The sequence below is a fragment of the Durio zibethinus genome, chromosome 5, assembly GCF_047325235.1.
Source record: "Durio zibethinus cultivar Kanyao isolate XHJ-2024 chromosome 5, ASM4732523v1, whole genome shotgun sequence".
NCBI lineage: Eukaryota > Viridiplantae > Streptophyta > Magnoliopsida > Malvales > Malvaceae > Durio > Durio zibethinus.
The window spans coordinates 29,255,329-29,278,516 of NC_143166.1; the positions used below are offsets into that span (position 1 = coordinate 29,255,329).

Here is a 23,188-nt window from a genome sequence, read left to right on the forward strand (position 1 = left end):
TCTATGGTTTGATCGAGCTAAAATTTTATCAACATGTTTATGACTTATTTTTTTCAGTCTAAACAATGCAGATCGAGTTTCAAGTTTTTAACCTACTGATTTCATAGGTATTTGTTAATCCATAAATTTGGTAATATTTCTCTAATTTTCTCTTGTAAAATTGTTTCTTTGTCAATATTGTTTAATCTTAAGATATTGTGGTTGCATGCCTCTAGTTCTAACTAAAGTGACTTTGTATTCTCATTATTTTGATAGTGAAAATTATTTGTTGCTATCTATGGTTTTTATTCATCGCTGTTGGGGATGTTTTTCATATAAAATTGCTTGTACCTTTGTGCTTGTGATTTGGTGATTTATTTGTTAGAATTGGTATTATTTTATTTGTTTGATTCCTACTAGATTCACACAAATGAGAGATAATTTGATTTTTTTATTGTGTAACATATTCGATTTGAATATTGTTTGCGGCTGGTTTATCCAATCAAAATGGTATTAAAGCTTAAGCTATTTAGTGTATGCCTTATGTTGAATAATGAAAGCCAATACAAATATAATGATTAATTTAAATGGCTTCAATTATCATGTGCGTAAAGAAAATATGGAAGACTTGTTTTATGTGAAGCATTATTTAACTGTGTTTGTTACTAAAAAGCTTAAAAATAAAACATATGTAAAATAAAATTTGTTTTATCAATATATATGTGGTTATATTAGATAATAGGTAAATGATAATATATTGAACCATATTACTGGAAAGATAGGTACACTTTTGTAAAGCAAGCTTGAAGAGTTATATGCTTAAAAAATTAAAAATTAAAAATTATTTTTAATTAAGTAGTTAATGAATTTAAAATATCATAATAGAACTCTTATGATAGATCACTTGAATGCATATCAAAGTATTATTAATCAATTGGTTGGCATGAATCTCAAGTTTGAAGATGTGATACAAGGCTTATGGCTTTTTGATACATTGTTGGACTCGTGGGAGATATTTAGAATGATATTATTTAACTCAGTCCCAAATGGTGTCATCATTATAGATTTGACTAATAGTGGTATTTTGAATGAAGAGATGAGAAGAAAGTCATAGGATTTCTTTTCATAGTTAGAGTTCTTAGTTACAGAAAATAAAAGGGAAAAGTAAAAGCAAATGTCCAAAAAATAGAAATAAAAGTAAGAGTAAGTCTAACAAATTTTCCAATGTTGAATATCATTATTGGGTTTGAAATGGCATATAAGAAAATATTGTCAAAAGTTGAAAAAAGACAACAAAAGTGACGATGATAAAAAAAAGAAAAATAGTGATGGTAATAATACTGATAAAGTTGATACTTTCACAATTAACTCATTTTATATGATAATGATGTTATCAATTTTGCATACCATGAGACTAATTGGGTGATTAATAACAGTGCCATAATTTATGCTACATCTCGAAAAGATTACTTTACTTTTACACACTTGAAGATTTTAGATGTGTTAGAATAAGTAATGATAGCTCAACTAAAGTCATTGGTATGAGAGATATGTTTTTGAAGACCAATAATAGTATTATACTATCTTAAAAAATGTTAAACATATTCTTGATATTCATATGATTTGATTTTTACAAGAAAACTTGATAATGAAGGGTTTGTAATACCTTTTGTGATGGTTAATGGAAGTTTACTAAAGGTCCTATGATGGTAGCTAAAGCTACGATATGTTCCTCATTGTATTTGATGCAGATAAATGTATCTAATTTCATTATCAATGTAATAGATAATGATGATACAATTGAGTTTTGGCAAAAGTGACTTAGTTACATAAACAAAAAACGTTTAAAGGTTTTGACTAAGAAAAATCTTTTGTTTTGGAGTAAAAAATGTATCTTTGAAGAAGTGTGCTCATTATTTGGTAAGAAAATAAACTAGAGTTGTATTCAAGACATTTCATCCATTAAGAAAGTTAGATATACTTGATTTAGTACATTTTGATGTTTGTGGTCCTATGAGAATAAAAACACTTAGTTTCATCTATTTTATGATTTTTATAGATGATCATCCAAGGAATATATAAACTTATACATTGAAAACAAAAGACTAAGTGTTAGATGTGTTTAAACAATTTTATGTCTTATTAAAAAATCAATGAGGTTGAAAATTGAAATGCATAAAGACTATGAATGGAGATGAATACACTTGACCTTTTGATGAGCAATGTAGACAAAAATGTATTAAACATCAAAGGTCACCTTCTAAAACTTAGTTGAAGGGGCTAGCTAAAAGGATAAATAAGACACTTGTGGAAAAGATATATGTTTTGAATGGGGTGAGGCTTGGAGTACAGTTGTATATATTTTGAATATCTCATTATATGTTCCTCTAGATTTGATGTTCCATATAAAGTTTAGTTAAGTAAAGATGTCTTTTATGATTATTTACACATTTTTAAATGTGAAACTTTAATGTATGTTCCAAAAAATGAGAGGTTTAAGCTTTATGTTAAGACAAGACAGTATGTATTTCTTGATTTTGGTTAGGATTTGTTTAGCTACAAGTTTTATAATCCAATATAAAAGAAACTTGTGAGCAATAAGAATGTTGTTTTTATGGAATACCAGACCATACAAGATATTTAGAAAACTAATATATCAATTTCACATTGTAGTGATGGTTTGATTGACTTGGATCCAGTTCTCTTGACACATATGTCTATAGGTGTTGGAGATGTTCAACATAACCAGTGAAATATAAGTGATGTAGATACCAATCCTAGATAAGTTAAGGTAGGTGATGATACCTATGAGTAGTCACCAGTATGAGAGGTTTCATTAGAGGTTTTACTAGATGTTTCACTTATGAGGTTTGCTAGAGATTGATAACTTGTCACATGGTATTTTATTAATGAGTATATGCTACTAATTGACAGAGGATAACCTAATGTTATGTAAAGGCCACGAAAGATGAATACAAGAAAGAATGGGTTGATACCATACAGGATAATATAAAGTTTTTGTATGAAAATAATATTTTTGAGTTGGTAAAGTTACCTAAAAGGAAAAAAGCTTTGAAAAATATATGGGTATAAGAAGTGAAGTAAGAAGAACACACTTCACAACCTTGTTTTAAAGTTAGATTGGTTATCAATGGATTCGATCAAAAGAAAGGTCACAGCCTCATTTCAAAGTTAGATTGGTTGTCAATGGATTCAGTCAAAAGAAAGGTATCAATTTTAATAAAATCTTTTCTCGAGTTGTTAAGCCGTCATCTATTTATATGGTTTTGGGTTTAACAACTAGTCTTGATTTTAAAAATTGATGCCAAAACTACTTTTGTCTATGGTGACTTAGACAAGGAGATTTACATGGAGTAGTAGAAAGCCTCATAATAAAAAAAAATGATTATGTGTGCAAGCTTAACAAAAATCTTTATAGATTGAAGTAGGTATTGAACTAGTGGTATGAGAAGTTTAAGTTAGTTATGGGTGAGTTAGGTTACTGAAAAACTAATTTTGACTATTATGTCTTTGTGTAAAAATTTTTAATGATGATTTTATTATATTATTGCTTTATGTTGATGACATGTTGATTGTTGGCAAGAACGCTTTTAGAATTAACCAATTAAAAAAGCAATTGAGTAGATTTTGTGCTATGAAAGACTTGGGCTAGCATAACAAATTTTTAAAATTTGAATTCATCAACACAAAAGCAGCTAAGAAGTTATACATGTCACAGAAGCATTATATTTAAAAAGTGCTTGAATGGTTCAATATGGATCACATTAATATGGTTGGTTCTCTTCTTACTACACACTTTAAGCTAAGTATTAAACAAAGCCTTTTTATAACTAAAGAGAAGGAAAACATGAAAAGAGTTCCGTATGCTTCAACAATAGGAAGTTTGACGTACATGATGATATATACTAGGCCAGATATAACTCATACAGTTAGTGTTGTTAGTTGCATTTTATCAAATCTAATAAGAAAATATTATAATGCAGTTGAATGGATTATGATATATCTATGAGACACTTCTGACTTAAGATTCATTTTTGGAAGTGGGAAACCAATACTAGTTGGCTACACTGATTTAGATATGGTAAAAGATGTGGATATTTGAAAGTTTATTTTAGGTTATTTGATTGCATTCTCAGGTAAAGTTGTATCTTGATAATCAAGACTACAAAAATGTGTTATACTTTCTACGATAAAGGCAAAGTATGTCACAGACATTAAAGCATGTAAGGACTTGTTATGGATAAAAAAAAAAATTCATACAAGAATTTAGTTTTAAGCGACAACTATATTATATTTTGTGACAATCAAAGAGCAATTTTTCATGGCAAGATTTTTTCTTTTCATTAAAAATCAAGCACATTGATGTAAGGTATCATTGGTTAAAAGATGCTCTCAATGATAACTTGTTTGAACTTGAGAAAATCCACACCGATAACAATGGCTCTACTATGTTGATAAAGACATTACTAAGAGAGAAATTAGAAGTTTGTCGTTTAATTGAAGGTATAGCAATTCCCTCTATATAGTAAAAAATGAGGAGATTTGTTGGGCTTGATTATGTAGAGGTAGTCCATATCCTATAACCCATACACGTTAAAGACTTTATTGTTCTTTCACTTCTTTATGTTATTTTATAGTGTTTTAAACCTTTGTGCTATTATTTAAGAGCTGTTTCATATGGCTAGCTTTTGCTAATATTGAAGTCAGCTAGTAATAAAAGTTGACAATAACGTGAGAGAAAAACCTAAAGAAAAAGAGGTTTATGTAGTTCTGATCAAGTAGTCTAATCAAAATCAATTCATGACTCGATTGATCTGAAATTTTATTAGTATGTTCACGACTCATTATTCTTCAGTCTAAATGATAAAGATCAAGTTTTTAGTTTTTTACCTATTGGTTTTGTAAATTTTTATTATTCCTTTAATTTAGTGAGACTTATCCATTTTTTTTTTTGCAAAATTTTTTTGTCAAGATTATTTAATTTTGAGATATTGTAGTTGTATAACTCTAATTCTAATTAGAGAGAACTTTATGTTTTTATTATCTTGATAATGGAGATTATTTATTATTGCTTGAGATTTTACTCCTTGCATTAAGAAGACTTTTTACGTAAAATTATGTGTTTTTATACTTGTAGTTTGATAATTTATTTGCTAAAATTGATGTTACTTTATTCATTTGATTCCTACTAAATTCACATAAAAGAAAGACAATTTAATTTTAGTGTATAATATATTTTGTTTAATATTATTTGAGATTATTTTATTTCATTACAACCAAGCATAAATCGGCATAGCTGATCACGAAGGTGTTGAAATAATAGTAAAGGTCATCAAATATTGAATTATAAAGCAAAAAACATAAAAATTAAAAACAAAAACTAGTATTCCATTTTAGCATGTTCAAAATCATGTTTATTATCAAATAATTGTCATGTTTATCTACTCTTTCCTTTTTCATTTTTTTTTTTTTGGTAAATTTAAGGAGAAACAAAAGAAAATAAAAAAACTTCTTGGAGCATTACCTTTGTTGATACACCAAAAATTATGAGGAAAAAAAACAATTTTCCTTTATTTAATTTTTATTTTAATTTATTTTCCGTTGGGCTCTGGAGCCTAATAACTTTTGGGGGATAACCAAATTTTGACCCAAGATGTGGCCCATAAAAGTCCATTAAAAAAAATGATGGAAAAATAAATAATACAGGGAGAAAAAAGGGTAGATGACCAAAGTAGGCTTTCGCTTTTCGAAGGCAATATCTTGGTCGACCTTGCGTTTTTGCTTTTTGCAGAGGAAGAGGCAAAGGAGATCCAATAGTGAATCAGCAGCAGCAACAATGGCTAGACAAGCGTCACGACTCATTCAATCATTGTCTTCCAAGATTTCTCCTCACAAACCCCAAATATGCCCACTCCATCCCTTTGTTTCTTCTTCTTCTCATTTTTTGACTCAGTCACGGTTTTTCTCGGCGGCTCCAGCGCCTCAACCGGCGGTTTTTGTAGACAAGAATACTCGCGTCATTTGCCAAGGCATCACTGGAAAGAATGGCACTTTCCACACCGAGCAAGCCATCGAATATGGCACTAAGATGGTACTTTAAATTCCTATTAAACTTTTACTCTTTTTTTTTTTTTTTAAATTTTTTCATGGATTTTTATGGTTTTTTTTTTTCCTGAATCTGTTAATGAGTCTCTTTTCTTACTGCAACTTGATGGGGTATTGAGAAAATTCAGGAAAAGGTAAGACCATTATATGATTTGTTTATGTGTGTCAGAGAACTGGGTTTCAGTTAGCTTTGTAAGAAATTATGTGAATTTCTCTATATCATAAGGTTACAATTATCCATTATGTCTGTATGAATTCTAAGAATGATCCAAGGCTGCTTAGTAGTTATAGAATCTTTTTTAGTCCTTAGTTTTCTCTCATTTTTCTTTTGATAGGTTGGTGGAGTTACACCAAAGAAGGGTGGCACAGAGCACTTAGGACTTCCTGTTTTCAATACAATTGCCGAAGCAAAGGCTGAAACCAAGGTTAATGCTTCAGTCATTTATGTTCCCCCGCCTTTTGCTGCTGCTGCTATCATGGAGGCTATGGAAGCTGAATTGGATCTTGTTGTTTGTATCACGGAAGGAATTCCTCAACATGACATGGTAAATGAATCAAAGGCAACTTAGAAAGAAAGTTGTTTGTTTAATTGTTTTTCCAAATTTGTAATTCTGCTTCCTTATCTCTGGAAATGAATTTGTATTGTGGTTTTTATTTTAGAAGTGATTTCAGTCTGCTTATTTGCATTATGTGCACTTCCAAGTGTAGGACTGCAATATGCACCAATGGGCTGTGACCTAAATTACAGTTTAAATCTTCCTTCCATCTTGTGATTGTAAATGGATTTTATTGATCTTTTTGAGATCAAAGCTGATATCTTTGTACTACAGGTCCGTGTGAAGGCTGCCCTTAATCAGCAATCAAAAACCAGGCTGATTGGTCCAAACTGCCCTGGCATCATCAAACCTGGAGAATGCAAGATAGGAATCATGCCTGGATATATTCATAAACCAGGTCGTGTAGGAATTGTTTCCCGATCAGGCACTTTAACATATGAAGCAGTAAGACCTTCATTTATTGGATATTTATTGTCTGTTTGCTTCATTACTTTCTTACTTTCAATTTTGTGTGTATTGGTAACCTTTGTAGTATCTATATGCCTGAATAAGCCTGATGATGCATCTTCACATGTTTGTTTTCTAAACCTTGTAGTCCTATCAGGATCAAGGCATTTTTGCTATTGTCAACCTTTAGTTTTCTGGCTAACACAATGTCTAGGCATTTCAATAGCAGCCACTGCAGTTAGTTTTCTCACTAGTTCTAAATCTCATAGTTTAAACTAAATTTTTGCAGGACGGGGGTTCTGATCTAGCATTGCTTGTGGCCAAACTACATGTCTCTCTATTTTTCTTGTTTCTGTTCCATTCACATGGTTCTTTCCCTTTAAGATATCTATATTACATAAAACTTGGAGTGGTTCTCGTATACAAATTTTTCTATTTAGTAAAGAATATGTCAAATATGAAAGTTCTCAACTAATCAATTTGATTTGATGGAAGTTGTTGAAAAATATGAATAAAATTAACCCGGTGAATTTTTGCTGGACACTTAAGTTAATCTATTCCAATATTCAGTAGCTGTATAATAGATTCATAGCTATCATAGTTGAATCACCATAGTACTTAAGAAACTCATATAAAACAGTGTCTTACACTAAACTAACACTGTTTTGTATATGCTGATGGCATGTTGTACTCTCTTTTAGTAATTTGTCAACAAAAAAATAATGGCAGTTTATCTTGTAGGTTTTCCAAACAACTGCAGTGGGTCTGGGGCAGTCAACCTGTGTAGGAATTGGTGGGGATCCTTTTAATGGAACCAACTTCGTAGATTGTGTGACAAAATTCCTTGCTGATCCTCAGACAGAAGGTAAGATTTTGCTGATTTAAATCATAAGAGGGAGTTTCTTTGGGACTACTTTAAGTATCGGTATTAGTTGACTATCATTAATTCCACTGCAGTTATTAAATTAAAAGGTCTTTCCTACTATGTGGTTGTATCTTGTCTACGGTGAATAGCAATGCATACCATCTAATTATTGCAATTGCATTCAGGTATCGTTCTAATTGGTGAGATAGGGGGCACTGCAGAAGAAGATGCTGCTGCACTAATAAAGGTAATGTTAACACTTTAGAATGAAGGAACTGAGGACCCTTTGTTCTAGAGAGTGATGATTAGTACTTACTAGTTACTGGTTGTAGTACCTCTGTGTCTGGCCAAAAAAAAGAAGCACATGTGGGGAGAAAATAGTAGACTTCCATGCAGATTCTCACTTTATTAATAGCTAGATCAAATTTAATTCGTAGGAGTTTGTTTATAATTTATAGTTCTTTGCACCTGTGTAACTAACATAATTGGCTTCTTTCCTCTTCCTCAGGTGGGATAAAATTGAAGCATAAGATAGCCTGAAATCTTCAACATTTTATATAATATCCACTGAATTACATTTTAGCTTGTAATGGTCTTGGCAATAGTCCTATTTTGCATAGATGATAACATCTAAATAATGATAGGATTTAGTATTCATGTTTTCTACAGTCTATTTCTCTTAAAGAAACCATACTGAGCCTTAATTTTCCATCTACCCCCTTGGCCAAAAGTAAATTACCTTTGGGTGAAGGAACCGTAAACAAAGAAATATAGTTGGAAGAATCCATAGCTGATGGGTACTGACTCGTCCCGATCCGATAAGTTTGGATTTTTTTTTGAAATCAGAGGCCAGGTCAGGTATTTTTTTCTAAGGTCGGGTTTGGGTCAGAGTTCGGTTTTAGGTGGTCCCTCCTCAACCTGATCCAGATATATATAAAAACATATATTTTAGTTTTTATTTAATTTTTTATTTATATATGATTATATTAACAAAATTATTATTTAATACTTTAATTTAAAATATTAACTTAATAAAAATACTATATTTATGTATAATTAAAATATAATTTATATTAAAAAATAATATTTTATGAATATTTTATTAAATTAAAATTGTTAAATTAATTTTGAGTTGGGTCGGTTGCAGTTTGTGAATATACGGGTCAGTTATTAAAAAATATTTTAATATTGGGTCGGGTTAAGGTATAAATATTAGGGGGATGGGTCGAACGAAAACCTACCTTGCCCCAACCTGTTGCCATTCCTACTTGCATCATAGAGCAATATAAGAACCTTCATTTCATTTCTGCTGCAATTGTGTAAAACTACAAATTGCTGGAGAACATCTTTCTTTCTCAGTTGAGAATTAACATCTGGTTTTGTTTCCTAATGAAACAGGAAAGTGGGACTGAAAAACCTATTGTTGCCTTCATTGCTGGACTTACTGCTCCTCCAGGACGACGTATGGGTCATGCTGGAGGTAATGCATTGTTTCTAAGTTTTGTTTATGTTTATGGTTGCAGTAACAACTATTTAGTGTCTCTCTTATGCACTCTTCCATAAGCTAAAATACAGTAGTAATTTTTAAGACCCATTTTATATTGGAAAAAGGAAAATGTTGAACCTATAATAATCAAGATATTATTTTTTGACATTTTAGCTGAAAGGTAAATTGTTATGTTTGTTCTTAATGTGTGTATGAATCAAAATTGGGAGGATACAACACTGAAAATTGACCATCGCAGGACAAGGTCATAATCATGTATTTTGAGTTTATTGAAAGCCAGTATATATGTTGCTTTTGTTCATGCTTGATGGTTTCATTTTGTGTTAACACTCTTCTTCAAGGGGGTAATTTTTCCGGAAATAATATAGCCATTCTTGCTCTAGAGTGTTTTATTTAATTATTTATTATTCCTTGTTTTTGAACAAACAGCTATAGTATCTGGGGGCAAGGGCACGGCTCAGGACAAAATCAAGACACTAAGGGAAGCTGGAGTAACAGTTGTTGAATCACCTGCAAAGATTGGTGTAGCAATGCTTGATGTCTTCAAGCAAAGAGGTCTCCTGAATTAGTGTTTTTGTTTCTAGAAAAAAGAAAACGATCTTCTGAATTAATTTCGGGTGGACTTCCTTTATATGTTTTCATTGTTTTTTCCAAAATTATTTTACACTGAAATGAGGGAAAATCTTTTACCCTTATTTAATGTGCCATTGTTGCCAAAACCATGATTTGGCAAAAAAAATAAATAAAAGCTGCACTTTATTAGTTGCGTTGATACAAAGAAACCTGACAAGAAAACTTCATTTCAGCCGTTTCTTTCTATGTTATGACTTGTGATGCGGTATTCTCTGCCTTTCCGCTATTCTTTTCATATTCTAAGATATAAAGTAGCACGAGGTTGTCTTGTCTCGTGTCGCCCTGCCCACATTCAAGAGGAGAATGGAATTGGAAGGCAAATCTACGTTCTACAGGAGGTACCATAGTTAGCAACGAAATGGGTGACATCCTCCCTGTTCTTCAAGGGAGCTGGGCTTTTTTTGCTTAAACATCACGGGGTTCTCCAGTTTTCTTCAATATATTTTTTATTATCGGTTCAAACATATTTATGTTGATTTAACAAATTAATGAAAAATTATTTTTATAATCTTTTAATGAATTCAAATCAAAACAACAATTAAAGAAAGCATTTTTTTAATATTTTAACCAACCAGTAAATATTTTAATATGAATTATATTATTAAGATATGTGTACATTTGATTTAATTTATTTAGATAAACAAATATATCAAATTTCAGTAACGAGTTTATAGTTTTTTTAGAGATATTTATTTATAATATATATAAAAATTCATGAATTTATTAATTTTATTGATAACAAGAAAATTTTTTGAAGTGTTTAAATTTTTTTAATTTTTTATTATTTAAAAATGTTCAAATTTTTTTGGAAATGTTCAAAAATATTTGTTTTCAAAATTTTTTGTTTTCTATCATTTGAGGTGGTCATATATAGAAATAGTAACGAAGTAGATATTCGTTATTTTTGAGATATTTTTATTTAAATTTATTTAATATTTATAATATTTAAATCTATTTAAATATTTATTTAAGTTTAACATTACTATTCAAATCTGAATTTTTTTAAATATTTGAATCCATTAAAAATTTATTTATTTAAATTTTTATCAAAATATAAAATAAATAATAATTAAATTTAAAATTCAAATTCACTCTTTATTAATAATAAACAAAAATTATTTTTTAAAATTCGAAATCTTTTATAAGCATAAAATTTTATATATTTTATATATGTAAATAGAAAATTGATTTAAATACAAATTTAAATATCTATTATTATTTATTAAAATTTAAATAAATTTAAATATTAAATATTCAGAATATATTCGAATTTATTAAAAATAATAAATTTTTTATCCAAATTTATTAATTATTCAAATCTAATATAAACAAATTAAATAATAATAAATATGTATTTATTTACTATTTATTATTACCCTTAATTATGTAAACTATTATCCATTTGGATCAGCCGCTGAGAGCACCTTACTTCTTAGTTCTCTGACTTGGTACCAGAATAACTGAAGTCAGACTGTGTCACCCTTTACTTTCATTGATTTTCTTGGTCGGGCAAAATCTTGTTTCAAGTTCAATTATTTTATCAATAAAAAATTAATTCAATCGGTGAAAATTTATTTATTTTTATAAAAAAACTTTTAAATTTTATTCTTATCAATAATTATTTATTACAATCATTTTAAATATATAATTTATAATTATTTATTTTAAATTATCAAATACAATATATTTTATTTTAAAAAAATAAATAATTTATCTATTTCAATTTTTTTTTTTACAAAAACCCTTTAATTATTTTGATTTTAATTTTAATTGGCCGTCTCCACTCCACCTAAAACTACCACCTTTTCTCCCTGCTCCCCATATTTTTCCATCCTGGTAGCTTGTTTGTTAATGATGCTGGCGATGAAGGGACAGAGCGGCAAGTGTCAGCGAGTGTGATCTGCGAATTACAAATTTGGAAATACATGTCAATGGACAAAAATAATTGGCTAAAAAAAATGTAATATCAAGAAAATACGCCTACAATTGACCACATATTTAAAAGTTAGATAAAATACATCATTGCTTATTTAATTATAATTAGATTTTTTAAATAATTATTTAATTTAATTATTTAAATTTAAATAAATATTTTTATCATTAATATTAATTTTTAATACCTTAATAATATAATATTATCATATAAATTATCAAATATAACATAATATTATTATATCTTTTTTATATTAACTATTAATATACCAGGTGATATGTCATGATAATATTATATGGTACATAATAATTAATGTGGTACTGTCATATTATCATATTTTAAAAATTAAAAGTTAAATGATAAAAATATTTATTTAAATTTAAATAATTAAATTAAAAAAATTAATAATTAAATAAATCATTTTAAAAATACGTATTATTAGTTCACGTGAGAAATTTTATTTATTTCAGCTGTTCAGTCTTAAGCTCAAGGTAAAGTACAATGCAGTTCACAATTGTACAATCTGACATGGCGGGACATTGGACAGTGTCCGGATAATTCGGCTCTTGCTGTATTGATATTTTTACACGCCACACGTGGAACCTCAGTTCAGTGCAATCGGCTCATGCTCTCTTAAAGGTGACTTTTAATAGGTTTGATGTTCAAATCTGAAATTTTTTTCTACAAAAAGAAAAGGCTTTTACGGTCGAAATTTACTGTTTCACTTCCAAATCCCAGTTTCAAACCTTTTTTAATGTCTGTCTGGTCTGAACTCCAACACCCAGAGTTGCAAATATAACAGAAAGGCAGAAATTGTTACCCTATCCAACCTTTAAGTCCAAAACTCAGTTCCCAATTTCCAGCTGATTGACTGGTTTCCCATTTTTCGAACACTGCGCCAACACAACATCCAACTTGTTTCCAAATAGCATCACTTCATTTCACATCAAACCACTCAAAGAATTTTGATTTCCCTCCCAAATTTTGATTTGTCATGACTTTAAGTTTTAACCCACATTTAAAAATCAAACCCTAGTACTACCATTTCATATCTTGAACCTTTCTATTATTGGAGGACAACGCGAGTTTTTAAAGCTCTATGCTGCTTATCCAAGGAAGAGGCTGAAACCGGAGAGAGCGCCCGGAATCTTCGAAGGAATGTCGCCAAGCGACGTTGAAGTTATGGGAAGTAAAGAAAATTGCGGTTTTGCTGCGAAGCAAGTTGAAGGGAGAAATGGGGAGGAACAAGAGGAGGAAAATAGTGATATGGGTGGAGAGAAAGCTGGGAAAGTGGAAGGAAAAGAGAAGGGAATTGAAGGGAAGGAGAAGAAAAGTGGGGATTTGAAAGGGGAAGATGAAGGGGCTGCTTTAAAGAAGCCTAATAAAAGAGGTAGAAAGAAGCAAGAGACAGTTTCTTCGAAAAGGGGCAAAAAGGAGATTGTGGAAGAGGGAAATGTGGAAGGAAGTTTGGATTTTGTGGCTGAGAAAGGGGAAGAAGGTGGGGAGAAATTGGATGAAAATGGGGTTCAACTTAAAGGTAAGAAAAGGGTGATTTCTGTTGAGAATCTAGAGGTATCAAATGGAGAAGATGGAGCTAGTAGGAAAGAGAAAGTTGATTTGGGTGCTGCTGGTAATGTGCAAGGAAATAGTGGGGATGTTTCCAAGAGGAGACTGAGAGCAGTTGCTAAGAAGGTTAGTTATGTTGATGTTCAAGAAGATGAATATGAATGGCCTTTGGCAAGGAAGCGTGGACGAAACGGTAGGAAGAAAAGGAAAGTTGTTAAATCTGAAGGTCAAGAAGATGGTTATAATGGGTATGGAGATAATGGGATACCTGCAAAGAAGCGAGGAAGAAGGGGTAGGCCAAGAAAACAAGTTTCCGAGAGTGAAGGCAATGAAGGGAAAGATGTAGAGGAGGTAGGTAAAGAAGAGCAAGGCGCTGATTTATGTGTAGATGATGGAAAAAAGAGGAGTCAAAGAGGGGCAAAGAGGGATGGAAAGAAGATAAATAAAGAAGTTGTAGGAAATGGTGAAAGTTCGGAAAAACAAGAGGTGGAGTCATTGGGAATTAACACTAAGTCAAAATCTTTTCTTAGACCCTCAAGAGTTTCCAAGAAAGAAGAAGAGCCTGTGCCAGATTCGAAGAAAAAGAAGGATGCTAAGGTAAAAATTATGCTTTTTTATTGTTGCATTAATGTCATGATGTGTTTTTCGTATTGAATGATGAACTGAAGTGTTGCTATGCTTCTTTTTTGCTTTCAGCAGTGGATTCCTGAAGAGTCATTAACTTGCCATCAGTGCAAGAGGAATGATAAAGGCAGGGTTGTGAGGTGCAAGCTTTGCAAGCGGAAACGATATTGCATCCCCTGCTTAACCAATTGGTACACTTTTCGGAGCATTAACTTTGTCAACTCTATCCTTAAAAAATAATGTCTTCATTGATTTGATTCTTTCCTGTTAATTTGCATTTTATCTCATGAAATTTGGCTTAAAATACTGCTTTTGTTAACTACTTAAGATTTATCTGTTGCTGACAATCGATGTTCTAAATTTCTTTTATCAAGACTGGTTTCTATCAAAATGTATGTGCATTGCTTCTGGTTTGAATTGCATGTAGTTAGCAATTACTCATGAACTTTGCTGCTTTTCTCTCTGTTTGTTTTCATCTTAATCATAAGTGAATACATTATTGTTTGTTTTCATCTTAATCATAAGTGAATATGTTATTGTTTCCCTTTTAACTGATTATTTATTTTGTCTTTCTGGGACTAGGTATCCCAAGATGTCAGAGGAGGCAATTGCTGATGCCTGCCCATTTTGTCGGGATAATTGCAATTGCAAGGCATGCTTGCGCATGACTGGCCTTCTCAAAGTTAGTTCTGAAATTCAGGGCTTTACTGCTCCATTTGATGCATATATTATGTCATACTTGATTCATGATATTGCATTTTTTGATGAGTTGTAGAAATTGGGAAAGACACTACATTTGGAGTTCAGTGATGATGAAAAAGTTCAGCACTCTAGATACTTGCTTCAGACACTTCTTCCATACATTAAACAATTTAGTCAAGAACAAATGAAGGAGGTGGCCATTGAGGCAAAAATTCAAGGTATGTAAATATCTATGTGAACATGTTTTTGTGCAAACTTATTGATGTTCTCTGTGCTAACTAACTGGGGTCTAATGTGGAGGCATGATAACAACGCAATAATTTAATTTTGAAATTCATCTTTTAAAAATAACCATTAGATTCCATTAAGAGAAGGATCCTAAAAATAATGTTGAAATTCCGTTTCTCTTGTGGAAGTAGATACTAAAGATGGCTGTTTGTTTTGTTTGGAGCTTGCTATCTATTTCTTTATAGGGAAGAAGCTTGAAAAGAAAATTCCAGACGTCTGGCAGAATTTATTCTTAAGATGGAAAAAATTTTGAATTGGCTTCTTGTTGGTATGGCAAGTTAGTTTTGACTGTTCTTGACCTGCCACTGAGGCAACTTCATGGAAGGGACCTTTTAAACCTACTCTTCTGTCTTTAGTAAATTAGGGCATCATATGAAAGTTTTGAACCATCATTACTCATTACAATATTAATTTCACCTTAATTTTATGGAAGTATACTGGTTGGTTCATTAAGGATCATTTATGCTACCATCATTTCTCCAAAATGTGATTTCTTGGGCCCGATCAATATAAAAAAATAATAATAAACCAATGTTCAGGACTACAAACTTCTTGTTATCCTAATATGTACGTAGCATGTTAGAATGTTGTTATTTATGATTGTTTTTGTAATAATTCACTTTTAAAACTTATTTATTGGATGAGTAGGGCTGCTTCCAGAAGAAATACAGCTTAAGCAGGCACCTTGTCCCTATGACGAGCGTGTATATTGGTAGGTTCTTATTGTTATTGTTCTGATGGTGTGATTAAAGTGAGGATCATTTTGTTCATTGTTTGGACATTTTTACAAAGTTACTGATGCCTAGGCATGTTTTTGCAGTAACAACTGCAGAACATCAATTGTTGACTTTCATAGAAGCTGTCCAAACTGTAACTATGATCTCTGCCTTACATGTTGCCGTGAAATCCGTGATGGCCATTTGCAGGGTGGACAAAAGGAAGTAATTGTGGAATATGCTGATAGGGGTCTCAATTACTTGCATGGAAAACTTCAGTGCTCTATGTCTTCAGGAGTGGGGAATCTAGAGGATTTCCCTGAGGAAAATAACTCTAAAGAACATAATGCTGCAACTTCTGGGTGGAAGGCAAATGAAAATGGTAGCATTCCTTGCCCCCCGAAGGATTTTGGTGGGTGTGGTAATGGCCTTTTGGAGGTAAGGTGTATGTTTACAGAACATGCTGTTGTTGAGTTAACAGAAAAGGCTGAGGAAATAGCCAAAGCTCTCAATCTTGAGCATGTTCTTGAATTTTCTAACCAACAGTGCCCTTGTTACAATTCAGTGGGAGAAGTTGACATTGGCAATAATAATTTAAGGAAAGCAGCATCTCGAGAAGGTACCATTGACAACTATTTATATTGTCCAAAAGCTAAAGACATTCAGTGTGGAGATTTGAAACATTTCCAAAGGCACTGGGCTAATGGTGAGCCTGTAATTGTCAGCAATGTATTAGAGAATACATCTGGTTTGAGCTGGGAGCCAATGGTTATGTGGCGTGCTTTTCGTCAGGTTACAAATACTAAACATGACCAACAGTTGGAAGTTAAGGCACTTCATTGCTTAGATTGGTCTGAGTTCAGTTTGGTTATCGACTGTAGTAGTTCTTATTATTAGCATATGATGCTCTACTTGATTATATACTGTTTATTTTACCAATGTTTGTGAGTCAACAGAGTACTGCAGAAGTCAAATTAGTCTTTGACCTCACTGCAAATGACTGTTATTATAATATGTTTTAACTAAAGCTGCCGTGGTTGAAAAATAGCTTTTTTCTTTATTACTTGTGGTTGTTTATAATTTAGTATCCTATAGAGTACAGATATGTCCACATCTCAATATCTTTTGTAACGTGAAGCAAAAGAGAATGGAATAATATTCCATATTTATTTTTTTTGCTATTGTAATATCATTTCTATTTTAGCATCTCATCTTCCTGGAATTTCGGCATGTATAGTGACGTATGCTTGTCTTTTCTCAATTGCTTGTTGGCTGGATTACCGTGGTTCTAAAATCAGCACTGTTGGTGAAAATGTAGGTAGTGGTCAATATTCACCAATTCTTTAAAGGTTATGCAGATGGTCGTTTTGATATAGAATCATGGCCCCAGATACTGAAGCTGAAAGATTGGCCTCCATCTAATGAGTTTGAGAAGCTCCTTCCACGTCATCATGCTGAATTTCTTTGTTCTTTGCCTTTTAAAGAATATACGCTTCCTCGAAGTGGGCTTCTTAATATTGCTACCAAATTGCCAGAGAAATCTCTAAAGCCAGATATGGGGCCAAAGTCATATATTGCATATGGAGTTGCTCAAGAGCTAGGGCGTGGGGACTCCATAACGAGGCTTCACTGTGATATATCTGATGCGGTATATGCTCTCAGTTTTTCCTTTATTTTTTAGTAAGAACTTTAATGCTAGTAAATAGATTATTTATTCAGTTGGAATAAATAATTTTTATTAGGTTGGATTATTGGAAGGAACTTTTTCTTTTTGTACCTACTTTTTTTTTTTTTATGAGTTATTGATATACCTATATAATCATGTGTCAATGAGATTTAAGTTCGGTATCAAAACTAGTGAACTTTCATGCTTGTACCTGTTTTTGTTCAAGTATATAAATGCACATATGTACCGGAATTTTATAAGTTTTATTGAGCAATGAAACTAATGTTTGTGGTAATTATCATAAAGTTGAACAGGTAAAATGGATCACATAACTGCTTTTCTAATGCTATCTCATAGTACATATGTGTCTTTTAGTTGTAGTAACCAGTAACTTTGACACAGTTTGAATCAGAGGCTATTATCACATCAGTTTATTTTGTTGGTCCAAAGTATAATATCAAAAAGTATTCAAAAAGGAAATTATGCAGCTTTTAATGATAGCTTATTCTTTTAGTTCTATGGTTGGATTAGATCTTGTCTTTACTTGTTCATGTTTGGATTAGATCTTGTCTTTACTTGTTCATGTTTGATGCTTAATTCTTAAACAATTCCTGTTCCTTCTATGCCTTTCAAAGAAATAACAGCACCAGCATAAGTTCTTCTGCAGTGATTTATTCAAGCTGTTTATGTTGCTTATCTCCTTAATTTTTGCCTTTTCCTTTTTCATCTTTGGGGCAGTGGTTGTGTGGGTTGTAAGGACATTGCATTGACAAAAATGACTGCAAAAACTAGTAGGTAGACTTTGGGATGTTATAAGTTATAAATCAGGGGTCAGATCAATTAATCATGTGTGGGTATTGAGTCCTGTATTAATTTTTGGCTAATGAGGTGTTGCTACATTTGCTAACATAGCTCAATTGGTATGTCTAAACATACCAAGATATCTACATTTGTAGGTGTGGCTAGTCACATCCCAGTTGGTTTAGCCACATCTCTTTGCAGTGGATGTCTCAAATTCAAATGCCCACTTCCCCTAATAACTAAAAGAATGTATTTGGGTTCAAAACTTATATGCCTTAAGCTTTTATTATTTCTGCCTTCAGTACATCAGGTGCTATTTAAGTATCTGTTCTTCATTAAATGTAGAAAAATGAGCTTATGTTGCCATCCAAGCAGACTGAAGTCAGTTGTGGCTGTGGTTCTGTTTGCCCCTCCGCCTATGCTGTGAAATATCAAACTAAAACTTTTGTGGTTTTTGTCATTTGCTAGTTCCTAAAGTTTGTTTGTTTGTTTTGAAATTTCTATTTAGGTGAATGTTTTGACACACACTGCTGAGGTGAAGCTTACACCTGAACAGCTTACTAGCATTGCCAAGTTAAAACAAAAGCACCATGTGCAAGACCAGCAGGAACTTTTTGGAATGAGTTCAAAGGTTGTTGGGAACAAGCCTGGCGATGGGTCTTTTGATACCTCTACCTGCAACAGGCAGTCTAATGATATAGGTGCCGAACAAAAAGGTGAAGCTATTGTTGAACAACAAGGTCAGGATGGTTATTCTAGCCTGAATGGCAGTACTTGGGTGAGGAAATTTGAAATGGAAGAAAGTAGGAATGAAAAAGTTGATCAAGAAGAATGCATGGATAATGGCAGATCATCTGAAACTTTTGGGAATAAGTTTGAAGAGGTGGAAACTGTTGAGGGAGGTGCTATCTGGGACATATTCCGGAGGCAAGATATTCCAAAGCTGCAGGATTACCTTGAAAAGCACTTTAGGGAGTTTAGATATGTTCATTGTTGCCCAGTATCACAGGTAACTTTTCTAAATTATATATTGCGCCTGGAGCTTTTTGTTTTGTTTTGTTTATTATTGAATTGATGATATAGTCAGTAATGGAGTTGCAATACTTTCTTTTAGTTGGATCCTTGTAAATGATTATAACCCCGTGTTTTTCTTTTCACCATTTTTAAAAATGAACTAATCTCAAAGCTGTAGCAAAAAGATGGATATCAATTTTTCAAGATGTGCCTATTACGGTTCCTTGGCTCAATGAAAGAAATGGGGTTTTTTTTTCAGTGTTAGTGTGTGCACACTATACAAGAAAGGCAGTGGAATCTAAAGTAACAATAGTTGGAGAAATTGGTGACTCCTTCCACATCTCATCTACAGTCCTTATTGAGCTGGGTAAAGATTATAATCAAATGGGAATTCACAGAGAGGACTTTTGAATTTGGACTATTTGTTAGCATATTTATATGCTCTAAACTTTAATGCATTAAAAGTTTTAGGCAATTGATTCTTACTTTGATTAGTCATTTATACTATACAATTTATTGTCTCTTGGTCATATAGGTTTTTCACCCTATACATGATCAGTCCTTTTTTCTGACTATGGATCATAAGGCAAAGCTTAAGAAGGAATATGGTATGTTAAAGTGTATGGTACATATTATTGGACCAGTCATACAAAACGTCAGTCTGTGATTATGGTTATATAAAATGCTGGCATGCAGGAATCGAACCATGGACTTTTGTTCAGAAACTTGGGGAGGCTGTTTTTATACCTGCAGGGTGCCCTCATCAAGTCCGGAACATTAAGGTAACAAATTTGTTGTTGCAATCTTTTGCCATGCTTTTGTTTGAAAATATTATGTCTCTTGTGTTTTCAACATTAATGTCATTTTACGTGTGAACCAAATCTCTTGAATATGATGTCTAGAATTATAGGTATGGGTATACATACATACATTCATATATATATATATATATATTTTAAATGTGTAAGCAAAGGGCACGTAAAATTCCATTGAGACATTCAAGGAAAAGGGATTGCCAACTTGGATAGCGTCTTTAATGTTTTTATTGGCATGCCTCTCATCTAGCATATGCTTTTGCAGTTTGAGAAGCAATTAAGTTCTACTTCAAATTATCATCTTAAAATCACCTAAAGTTGCAGTTTGCAAATTTAAACAATCTTTATGTAGTTCTTTCTTTCTCATTGATATCCCATTTTTCTTCTGTAACTGTGTATGATGTCTCAATTAAGTTTCCTTGGTGCAAATAATTGTAATCATTAACATAGTGATTATAGAAAGATTATGAATCCTGCTCTCTAATCAATTTGAACTGTGTCTAGATCTGAGATGTTTGTGAGTGGTTTGATATATCAATAAGGAAGCAATATTGGGCTTTTCTGAAACTTCAAAGTACTTTTATTTTCTTGGTGTCTTGTCTGATATCCTTGATAGATTCTTTTACATTTGGTCATACATTCTGTGTTAAAAACCTTAATTGCCAACCAAGAATTTTTGAACTTTGCTCACCAGTCATAATGGCTTTGTCCAGTAAAAACAAATAATGCTGTAAGTTTCCTTCTATTAGCAACCATGCATAAAGTTGATTTCTTGTACTGGTGATTCAATATGCATAGGCTTATTTCTCTGATGCTCTTACCTTTATCTTTATGATCGACAGTCATGCATAAAGGTTGCTCTTGATTTTGTTTCACCTGAAAATATTGGTGAGTGTATTCGCTTGACTGAAGAATTCCGTGTACTTCCTCATGATCATAGGGCAAAAGAGGATAAATTGGAGGTATGTGCATATATGGTTCTTGAGCATTATTAGAATGTTGATGCTATAATTTCACTCTGTATTTCTTGTAGCCCTTTATTATGAGAGGGGCAGTGGGTAGCTTTACTGGTATCTTGCCCTTAAGAGACTTTCAGTCGTCTAGATGATTGAATATTATACCTACTCTAGTGTGTTCCACATTTAACATTATCATGGATCATTGTTACATAGACCTATTGCATTTGCTCTCACCAAATCATGATGATAAAACATGATTTGCACTGTTTGACTCTATTCCTTCCTCCTCTGGCACTTCAATAATTCCAATCTGTTTTGGCTCTCCTTGTGAGTTATGGTCCTTGAATTGGCTTGTACCTGATTTTTTCACCTATCTGCAATATTTGTTGATAGTTGTTGCTGACGTTGCCCTTTGCACATTTCATTTCATTATGTGGTTATTTGAGTTTGATTGAGGTTGATGCACCGCTAAACAAGTGGTTAGGAGTTTGGCATGTCATCCAGAAGTTTCAAAATTTGAGCTTTTCTTTTTTTAAAGTATCTGCAAACACTTGAGTTTATTAAATTTTTGAATGCTGTTTTTCTATAACTGCCATTTGTAACAGGTGAAGAAAATGATTGTACATGCAGTGTGTCAGGCTGTGAAGGACTTGGATCCAAATGCAAAGTGAGGCACTTCAGATGCTTGCATATGGTGTTTGGTTCTGAATATTAGTACTATGTTATTTTATTTACTCTGAAACTTTCTTTTATATAATTGCAGTAACTTTTTTTCCCTGAAATGATGATAAGATATGATCCTGAATTTGCTTCTTTATGATTCTGCTTCACTTTAGAGTTTGGGAAGTAAATGCGAAATGTTGGTCCTTAAATGCATTTTTAATGTGAGAAGAGAACAAAAGCAATATCTTGCAATTGGTTTCAAGCAGTGGCACCTTCAATACCTGTTTCATGATCTTGCATTCATCTGCATCATATATCGGGGACGGTGGGTTGATTAAATTTTCTAGCTGCTCGAAACCCTTCAACTTTTTTCTACACACCCTACATCTGATGTCTTTTTTCCTTTACACTAGCTTCCTTACACCTGATTATTTTGTGACATGAAAATGAAACTGATAAATTTTGTTGGATTGATTTACTAATTGAGCGTCTATTCTAGATGGGATTATTAATTGTGACTGAAGTGTACTCGAAAGTCAAAACTATCCTTTATTACTTTGCGATCCTATTTCTGCTTTATTATTTATATTTTCCATAGAAAAATGCATTCAGATACTCTAAATTGGTTGAATTCCATTTAAATTGTTTACATTCACATTCATGCATACTTCTAGAATGTAGTAGTTGTTATGCTACTGACGCATGCTAAAAATTGCCTTTTAAAGTTTTGCATCCTGATGATTGGCTGAATTAACTCAAATATTTGTTAAATTGTTTGATTCAGGATTGAGCTTGCTAATAAAGCTGAATAAGTTGCCACTTTGTTCCTGCATCCTCTTAGCTGATAGTCACTTTTCAAGTGGGCAAATATTTTGGAGTTCTGTTTTTTGAACATGGCCAGGTTTTCTGCAGCATTGAGTAAGATGTAGGACATGGCTTATAACCAAAAAACCAGATGGAGAACATATCAACTGCCTTCTGTTTTTGTGTATATACCCGTAAAATCTTGCTTGCCTTTTCTGCTCTCAGCTGGAGCCTGGTGATACGGGTAGGTTGTGTATTTTTGTCCAAGTGCTATTGCTAAATGATGGAGGCCTAATGCAATCTGTTTTTGTAGCTATTCTGACTGTTTTCACCACGGTATCATATTGTATTTTATTTTGCAAATGGCTAAGAAAGATTGGTGTAATGACTTTACTCGCCAAAGGGAATTCTGGCAATGGCAACTGATCTGCTCTTCATACTGATATTTATTTTGTTTTTCAAAGTTATGACTTCTGAAGTTGAACAGTGTTATTTTTCCTCAAAGTAAAAGCGCATGGACATT

At 32.1% G+C, this 23,188-nt stretch overlaps 2 protein-coding genes across 15 annotated transcripts; both read left to right on the plus strand.

Moving 5' to 3' along the window:
• The first annotated feature begins 5,724 nt into the window (after window positions 1-5,724).
• On the plus strand, window positions 5,725-10,286 carry LOC111282714 (succinate--CoA ligase [ADP-forming] subunit alpha-2, mitochondrial). The gene is made up of 7 exons (XM_022870927.2): window positions 5,725-6,091; window positions 6,441-6,650; window positions 6,936-7,106; window positions 7,851-7,974; window positions 8,160-8,221; window positions 9,373-9,454; window positions 9,911-10,286. The coding sequence occupies exons 1-7, from the start codon at window positions 5,837-5,839 to the stop codon at window positions 10,048-10,050; spliced, it is 1,044 nt and encodes a 347-aa protein (XP_022726662.2). The 5' UTR covers window positions 5,725-5,836; the 3' UTR covers window positions 10,051-10,286.
• Window positions 10,287-12,711: 2,425 nt separating this feature from the next.
• LOC111282335 (lysine-specific demethylase JMJ26-like) lies at window positions 12,712-23,108 on the plus strand. 14 transcript variants are annotated; one of them, XR_016342239.1, is made up of 14 exons: window positions 12,712-14,210; window positions 14,310-14,428; window positions 14,820-14,919; window positions 15,013-15,157; window positions 15,876-15,939; window positions 16,048-16,768; window positions 17,262-17,591; window positions 18,919-19,419; window positions 19,960-20,032; window positions 20,121-20,206; window positions 21,082-21,201; window positions 21,804-21,865; window positions 22,035-22,186; window positions 22,646-22,786. XR_016342239.1 is itself a non-coding variant. In XM_089760974.1 (13 exons), the coding sequence occupies exons 1-13, from the start codon at window positions 13,206-13,208 to the stop codon at window positions 22,671-22,673; spliced, it is 3,354 nt and encodes a 1,117-aa protein (XP_089617100.1). In that variant the 5' UTR covers window positions 12,712-13,205; the 3' UTR covers window positions 22,674-23,108. The 14 variants fall into 14 exon arrangements, 9 of the variants coding, with proteins under 9 accessions (XP_089617100.1, XP_089617104.1, XP_089617103.1 ...); XR_016342240.1 differs by having other exon boundaries at window positions 12,737-14,210; window positions 14,313-14,428; XR_016342241.1 differs by lacking the exon at window positions 22,035-22,186 and having other exon boundaries at window positions 21,829-21,912; window positions 22,646-22,661.
• Window positions 23,109-23,188: the final 80 nt, after the last annotated feature.

Coding starts and splice junctions, on each gene's coding strand:
- LOC111282714 (XM_022870927.2), top strand. CDS start 5,837: ATGGCTAGACAAGCGTCACGACTCATTCAATCATTGTCTTCCAAGATT. Junction 6,092..6,440: donor TCGAATATGGCACTAAGATG/GTACTTTAAATT, acceptor TTCTTTTGATAG/GTTGGTGGAGTTACACCAAA. Junction 7,107..7,850: donor GCACTTTAACATATGAAGCA/GTAAGACCTTCA, acceptor TTTATCTTGTAG/GTTTTCCAAACAACTGCAGT.
- LOC111282335 (XM_089760973.1), top strand. CDS start 13,206: ATGTCGCCAAGCGACGTTGAAGTTATGGGAAGTAAAGAAAATTGCGGT. Junction 14,211..14,309: donor AGAAAAAGAAGGATGCTAAG/GTAAAAATTATG, acceptor TTTTGCTTTCAG/CAGTGGATTCCTGAAGAGTC. Junction 21,866..22,034: donor GACTTGGATCCAAATGCAAA/GTGAGGCACTTC, acceptor GCTTCACTTTAG/AGTTTGGGAAGTAAATGCGA.